The sequence below is a fragment of the Bubalus bubalis genome, chromosome 18 (genome assembly GCF_019923935.1).
Source record: "Bubalus bubalis isolate 160015118507 breed Murrah chromosome 18, NDDB_SH_1, whole genome shotgun sequence".
Lineage (NCBI taxonomy): Eukaryota > Metazoa > Chordata > Mammalia > Artiodactyla > Bovidae > Bubalus > Bubalus bubalis.
The window spans coordinates 61062434-61070822 of NC_059174.1; the positions used below are offsets into that span (position 1 = coordinate 61062434).

At 43.7% G+C, this 8389-nt stretch overlaps 1 protein-coding gene across 1 annotated transcript; it reads left to right on the forward strand.

The window, feature by feature from the left end:
• Positions 1-311: 311 nt before the first annotated feature.
• On the forward strand, positions 312-7553 carry LOC112580336 (cationic amino acid transporter 3-like). Its single transcript, XM_025269600.3, has 11 exons — positions 312-697; positions 1298-1456; positions 4809-4995; positions 5185-5297; positions 5444-5666; positions 5834-5973; positions 6069-6171; positions 6354-6550; positions 6749-6915; positions 7162-7270; positions 7423-7553. Exons 1-11 carry the CDS (start codon positions 328-330, stop codon positions 7482-7484), a joined length of 1830 nt encoding a protein of 609 aa, XP_025125385.3. The 5' UTR covers positions 312-327; the 3' UTR covers positions 7485-7553.
• Positions 7554-8389: the final 836 nt, after the last annotated feature.

An 8389-nucleotide genomic window follows, 5' to 3' on the forward strand; every position in this document is an offset into this window, starting at 1 on the left:
TTCTCCTGAATCTAATGGGTCTTAATTAACTTTAGCTCAAAACAATTTACCCATCAAAGGGGCACATTTGGGGAGACATAATCCACTCCATCTCACTTCTTCTCAAGCAAACTTTCCAGTAACTTTGAGACAAATTAGAAGTCTTCTCTACGATTGTAGAAACCAAATCTCAGAGATGGAGAGCTTTCCCAGTGTGTCCTTTACCACCTGCTCCATCACTTCCTTACTCCATAGAACTGGACCCCAGTGCCAAGGGCGGATGGGCATTCTTAATGGCTTTATGTCTTCTTTCCTCAGCAGACTGTAGCCTCCTCAACTACATCTAGGATGTTGCTTCAGTTTGTTCACCAATTTGGTCAGAAGCTCACCCGCAAGCAGCTGCTGGAACCCATAGATGAGTCTGAGAGACCCGTGGCTCATCTGAACACCCTAAACCTGGTGATCGTGGGTGTGGGCAGGATGTTGATAGCTGGCATGTACATTCTGGCTGGTGCAGTGGCCAAGTTCATAGCTGGACCAGCAACCATCATCTCGTTCTTGGTGGCTGCCATGTTTTCTATATTATCTGGGCTCTGCTATGCTGAATTTGGGGCCTTGGTACCACGCTCTGGTTCTACGTATTTCTACAGCTATGTCACAATGGGTCAAGTCTATGCCTTCATCATTGGTTGGAACTCCATACTTCTCTTAGTTACGGGTGAGACGATGGGCCAGCAAATGGTGTGGGGCTTAAGATTGGGAAACTATGTTGGAGGATTGGGTTCTCAGTCATTCATGAGCACTTTATTCTTGGCCTCATAAAGGAAAGTTGATAATAGTGTCAGGAAGACGCTACAACTACATTCAACTCAGTTCTATCCTGTGTTCTTAAATGATGGACCATGAACCCAGGAGGAAAAGGAACTGTAGGGAGTGGGTGAGAGGAAGGCATGTCCCACAGGCTCACCCCCTCATCATAGTTAAGTTTTTGCCCAGTTGTTGCCTTCCTGGGATTTTCCTTTACCACTTAATTTCAAATTTCATGCCTATCCCAGCCTTCCAAGTCCCACTTATATGTTTTCTTTTCTTGTATAACATTGATCTGCTCCTAACATATTAAAACACCTGACATTTTGGTGAATCATTTGGGTCTATTCTCCCCAATCCATGAAAAGAAACTCTTTAATATTTTGTATTTTTTAGCAGGTATTTGTATATATAGGCTTTTTGTATATACAGGTATTTTATCTGTGTTTTTAGATCCTATGGCACATCAATTTTTGTTTGTCAATGAACGCTCCTTCTTCTGCCTCTGCAGGCAGTGCCAGCTTGGCCAGGGCCTCGAGTTACATCTTTGACGGCCTGATTGGGAATCACATCTCTCAGGCATTACAGGAAACTTTCTCTCTGCAGCTGCCTTACTCCCTGGCCACATATGCAGACTTTTTTGCCCTGGGCCTGGTACTGCTGATGACAGGTGAGACAGGGCTCAACAACAGGATGGGAAGAGCAGGGTGTGGAGTGGGAGCTGGTGTAGGAAAGGCTTGATGTGGCAGAATGGTGGGTGATTAGAAATAGAAAGAATGGTCTTGAAATAGAAGCTAAGACACAGACCATTGTTTTCCACCCTTGGCACTACTGACAATTTGGGCTTATCATTCTTTGGTATGAAGGGACTGTCCTGTGAATTTTAATTTCTTTTCTTAATCATTATTGAGTGTTGAGTGTCATCCTTGGCCTTTGCTCACTAGATACCAGTGACATCCACCCACCCACAACTGTGGCAATCAGGGTGTCTCCAGACAGTGCCAATGTCCCTTGGGGAATAAAATTACCCCAAGCTGAGAATCATTTACTTAAACTAACAAGTCTTCTTTTGTACTGAGCCCAAAGATTTTTTTTTTTAATTGAGAGGAAGTTCACATAGCATAAAATTAACCACTTTGTACCTTTTCCCAGCTTCAGTCAAAAATAACTGACATACAACATTGTGTAAGATTAAGGTGTACATCTTGCTTTGTTAGACATGTATTCTGAGAAGATTGCCACAATAATTAACATCTTAAAGTGTACAATTCAGTAGTGTTAGGCACATCTGTAATGTTGGGCAACCATCACCTCCATCTAGTTCCAAACACGTTCAACACCTCTGTATCCACTAAGCAGTCACTGTCTGTTTGTCCACCACCACCAACTGCCAGCCCTGAGCAACTATTTCTCTGCTTCCTGTTGTTGTTCAGTCACTAAGTCATATCCAACACTTTGCAACCCCATGGATTATGTATGCCAAGCTCCTCTGTCCTCCACTATCTTCTGGAGTTTGCTCAAATTTATGTCCTTTGAGTCAGTGATACTATCCAACCGTTTCATTCACTGTCACCCTCTTCTCCTCCTGCCCTCAATCTTACCCAGCATCAGAATCTTTTCCAATGAGTCAGTTCTGCCCATTAGGTTGCCAAAGTTTTGGAGCTTCAGCATCAGTCCTTCCAATGAATAGTCAGGGTTGATTTCCTTTAGGATTGATTGGTTTGTTCCCCTTGGTGTCCAAGGGACTCTCAAGAGTCTTCTCCAACACCACAGTTCAAAAGCATCAGTTCTTTGGTGCTCAGCCTTCTTATGGTCCAACTCTCACATCTGTACATGACTATTGGAAAAACCATAGCTTTGACTATATGGACCTTTGTAGGCAAAGTGATGGCCCTGTTTTTTAATATGCTGTCTATGTTTGCCATAGCTTTCCTTCCAAGAAGCAAATGTCTTTTAATTTCATGGCTGCAGTCACTGTCTGCAGTGATTTTGGAGCCCAAGAAAAGAAAATCTGTCACTGCTGCCATTTTTTCCTCTTCTATTTGCCAGGAAGTGATGGGACCAGATGCTATGGTCTTAGCTTTATGAATGTTGAGTTTTAAGCCAGCTTTTTCACTCTCCTATTTCACTTTCATCAAGAAGCTCTTTAAGCTGTGATTTCAGTTGTAACCTGATTATGGGTTTTCTCCATGCCTCTAGTGTCATAGCAATAAAGTCTTTGCTTGATGACTAGATACCAAAAAAAAAAAAAGAAGAAGAAGAAGAAGAAGAAGCTCTTTAGTTCATGTTCATTTTCTGCCATTAGGGTGGTATCATCTACATATCTGAGATTGTTGATATTTTTCCTGGAATCTTGATTCCAGCTTGTGCTTCATCCAGCTGGGCATTTTGCATGATGTACTCTGCATGTAAGTTAAATAAGCAGGGTGACAATATACAGCCTTGATACAGTCCTTTCCCAATTTGGAACCAGTCCATTATTCTATGTCCAGTTCTAGGTGTTTCTTCTTGACCTGCATAGATTTCTCAGGATACAGGTAAAGTGGTCTGGAATTCCTATCACTAAGAATTTTCACAGTTTGTGTGATCCACACAGCCAAAATCTTTAGTGTAGTCAAATGAAGCAGAAGTATATGATTCATTGGTATTTCCCCCCGCATTCCCTGTGATCCAACGAATGTTGGCAATTTGATTTCTGGTCCTTTGCATTTTCTTAACTCTGTTGTACATCTGAAAGTTCTTGATTCCCATATTGCTGAAGCATAGCTTGAAGGATTTGGAGCATAACCTTGCTAGCATGTGAAATGAGTGCAATTGTACAGCAGCTTGAGCATTCTTTGGCATTGCCCTTCTTTGGGATTGGAATGAAAACTGATCTAGAAGTCCTGAAGCTACTGTTGAGTTTCCCAAGTTTGCTCACATATCAAATACAGCACTTTCACAACATCATCTTTTAGGATTTGAAATCGCTCAGCTGGAATTCCATCACCTTCACTAGCTTTGTTTGTACTATTGCTTCCTAAGACCCACTTGACTTCACACTCCAGGATGTCTGGTTCTAGGAGAATGACCACACCATCTTGGTTATCCAGACCACTGAGACATTTTTTGGTATAGTTCTGGGTATTCGTGCCACCTCTTCTAAATCTCTTCTGCTTCTGTTAGTTCCTTAACATTTCTGTCCTTTATCATCCCCATCCTTCCATGAAATGTTCCCTTAATATCCCCGGTTTTCTTGAAGAGATCTCTAGTCTTTCCCACTCTGCTGTTTTCCTCTATTTCTTTTCATTGTTCACTTATGATGGCTTTCTTGTCTCTCCCTGCTATTCTCTGGAATTCCGCATGCAGTTGGTTATATCTTTCCCTTTCTCCTTTGTCTTTCACTTCTCATCTTCCCTCACCCATTTGTAAAGCCTTCCCAGACACCCATTTTGCCTTTCTGCATTTCTTTTCCTTGAGGATGATTTTGGTCACTGCCTCAAGTACAGTGTTAGGAATCTCTGTCCCTAGTTCTTCAGGCAGTCTTCCTACCAGATCTAATTCCTTGAATCTATTTGTCACCTCCACTGTTTAATTATAATGGATTTTATTTAGGTCATACCTGAATGGTCTGGGAGTTTTCCCTACTTTCTTCAATTTAAGCCTGAATTTTGCAATTAAGGAACTGATGATCTGAGCTACAATCAGCTCCAGGTCTTGCTTTTTCTGACTGTATAGAGCCTCTCCATCTTCAGCTACAAACAATATAATGAATCTGACTCCAGTATTGAACATCTGGTGATGTCCAAGTGAGGAGTCATCTCTTGTGTTGTTGAAAAAGGGTGTTTCTATGACTAGTATATCTATCAGATCAGATCAGTCACTCAGTTGTGTCCGACTCTTTGTGACCCCATGAATCGCAGCACGCCAGGCCTCCCCGTCCATCACCAACTCCCAGAGTTCACTGAGACTCAACGTCCATCGAGTCAGCGATGCCTAATGTATCAATAATTTGAGTGTTTCATATTACATCTTTCCTACAGGACTACGGCTTCTGGGAGCTCGTGAGTCAATCCTGGCTATCAGAGTATCCATAGTAATAAACATTTTGGTTCTCATTTTCATTACCATCACTGGCTTCATTAAGGGAGATCTGCATAACTGGAAGCTCACAGAACAGGACTACAAACTGAACACATCTGGATCCAGAGACATCTATGGCTTAGGAGGGTAATATTGGCCATAATATATGGGTGACGGGCATGCAGAGCTGGTATGGTGTGGACTAAAGATATCTGGGCTGATGGATCCAGATGAAGCGAGTCCTGGAGCCCAGGACTTGAGGTATGAAGGGAGAAGCTCAAGAGATGGAAGAACACACCTCACCCACTTTCTTTCTCTTTCCTTCTCTCACCGTAGCTTGGGCCCTTTGGGTTCTGGAGGGTTTGCACCTTTCGGCTTTGAAGGGATTCTCCAGGGAACAGCTACATGTTTCTACTATTTTTTTGGTGTTGATGTTCTTGCCACTAAAGGTAACATGGTCACTGTGTGTCCCATCTGAGGTTTGGGAACAGACTGGCTGCCCCTGGCTTTGGGGAAACCTGATTGAGGAGTACAATAAGGAAGGGGATTTTTCCCACTGTGTTTTCCTGACCCAACACTTCTTCCCTTTCTGCAGGGGCAGAAGCTATAAATCCTCATCGTTCCATCCCCTGGAGCATCTTGGTCACCATCTTCATCTGCGTTTTGGCCTACTGCAGTGTCTCAGCGGCACTCACCCTCATGGTGCCCTACTACCTGATTCAGCCTCACAACCCTTTCCCACAAGCCATTCTCCATAGTTTGTGGCTCCCTGCCACATACATCACGACTATTGGTACCCTCTGTGCTCTTATATTCAGGTCAGTGCCATGGTTTCCTCCCTGTCTACTGTTGATGCTCAGATCTCCAAACCCTTAGGATTGGTAGAGAAGACAGAGAGACACCTTACCCCAAGCCAACAAGAGAGCAAAAGTCCTGGTCTATCCTCCTTCTCCACATCCTTACATGCTTCCATCTTCTCTTCCAGACTCCATAGTGCCGTGTTCAGAATGCCTCTTTTGATGTACACAATGGCAGAGGACGGGCTCCTTTTCCGGGTACTTACCCGGATCCATGTCCGCACAGGCATCCATGTCGTGGCCATGATGTCTGCTGCAAATCTTGCAGGTTAAAAAAAAAATTTTTTTGAAACCCACGCTTTAACTTACATATTTCCAGATGTTTCTCACTCCCTTTCCACCTTGTTTGTGCCCTCATTGTAGGGCTCATGGCGTTACTCTTCAAGTACACAGATCTTGTGGATCTCATGTCAGTCGGGACCCTGCTCATTTACTCCATGGTGGCATTTTCTATTCTTGTCCTCAGGTGAGACCCCACTGCACCTTGGTAGGGAGTCTTGGAGATTAGTTGGGAGGTAACCATCTTCTGTCTTCATGCTATCTTCTAAAAGTCCTGCTCTGCTTAAGACTGGACACATGTGAAATAGGCTGTGTGGTGTTGGATGAGTAGGGGCTGCTGTTAATATTGCCTTAAAACCTGTAATTCAGGTACCAGCCAGGCCAGAATTTAAGCAAGAATGAGAACACAGAGGAGGAAATTGAGATGCCTGACCCTGATGAACATCCTTTGGACTCTGAACCTGAAGCAAGAAACTCAAACCTTCTAAAGAGTCTGTGGTTCCCTATCAGCACCATCCCCACTAGGAAATCTGGCCAGATTGTCTATAGATGTGCCTCACTACTCGGTGAGCAGTGGGATTTCTCTTTAGTTGTTTTCTGAAATTGACAGTATGGTGTTGGATTGTGTATTTTGTCAACTGAGGAGTCTTGGTGATATGAGGGCCCTTGCTGAGGTGGGCAGCCTGGGGAGAGGAGTGGCTCAAGGTCTTGACATCTTAAGCTTCTGAAGTTGAACCTGTTCTCCTCCAACTTGACCCCTGTAGTTCTCCTGATGATAATCTTGAGCCTTATCCTGGTCCAGTGGTCCAGTCAGGAGTTTTCTGGAGACTCCAGGTACACACCAGTGGCTGTGCTGCTGCTGCTGCTCATCATTGGGGTCACGGTCATCATCTGGAGGCAGCCCCAGAACCCCATTCCTCTTTATTTTAAGGTAAGTGACCTTATGTGCCCGAACTGTCCACCTGGAGTGAACATGCTTCATGGTCTAAACATCCAGGGAGTGAGGGGAACTGCTAAAACCAACAGACTCTTCCCTGATCCCCCTCAGTACTTTACATACACAGTCTGAGTAGGCACTGAATACACAGTCTGAAGGCTGGTCTTCTTGCCCACTTGGGGTAGAGACTCTCATTCAGGCATCTGGGGTGTGTTCAGGGATGAACTGACTGCCCCACAGGTCCCTGCTCTGCCTGTCCTTCCACTGGTGAGCATCTTTGTGAACATTTACTTGATGATGCAGATAACTTCTGGGACCTGGGCCATATTTGGCATCTGGAATGTGATTGGTAAGTGGCTTTTTGGCATAAAGAGGCCTCTTGAGTGACAGATCCCAAACTGAGCTCCCCTAAACTTCTTGACCACCATAGGAGACCTATTGGATATTTGTAACCAGGAAGAGTGCCTGCTTATCCTTCTCATTTTCTCATTTCCTTACTAGGATTTCTCATATACCTTGGATACGGGATCCGACACAGCTTAGAGGAGAACGATGAGCAATAACCACCAGCATCCACCTCCCAGACTCTTGACAAAAACACCCCTACTGCTGACTCATCTTAACCACAGGTCACAGATGTTGTGTAGAATCCCTACATACATAGAAGGTGTCTTCTGCTACATGAACACTCAGCCTCTATGGATAGTGAAGGTGTATGCATCTACAGCCCTGTCTTTATTGCCAGTGGACAAAGTGACTTTAATGTTGTCTAATTTTTAAGTAAGCTTTTCAAAGTATGATGTACATACAGAAAAACACATGCTTCTTAAGTGTGCAGCAATACCGATTTTCACAAAGAAAGTACAACAACATAACAGCAAGAGAAAGAAAATGTTAACCTGGCACCTGAGAAACAACTCCTTGTTCCCATCTCCAGCATGAGCACAGAGCTGGCCACTTGAGGAGGAAACATAGGTATCCGATATTGTGTAAGAGTTACACTTTAAATATTCGGTCATCAATAAATTTGAAGTAAAAGGTCAGTTTTCATTCCAATCCCAAGAAGGGTAAGCCAAAGAGTGGTCAAACTACCAAACAATTGTGCTCATTTCACAGCCTAGCCGGGAATGCTCAAAGTCCTAAACTAGACTTCGACAGAACATGAACTGAGAACTTCCAGATACAAGCTAGGTTTAGAAAAGGTAGATGAACTAGACATAAAATTGCCTACGTCTGTTGCATCACAGAGAAAGCAAGGGAAGTCCAGAAAAACATCAACTTCTGCTTCATTAACTATGCCAAAAGCTTTGACTGTGTGGATCACAACAAACTGTGGAATATCCTTAAGGAGATGGGAATACCAGACCATCTGACCTGCCTCCTGAGAAACCTGTATGCAGGTCATAAGCAAAAGCAGTTAGAATCGGACATGGAATGCTGGAGTGGTTCAAAACTGGCAAGGGAGTAT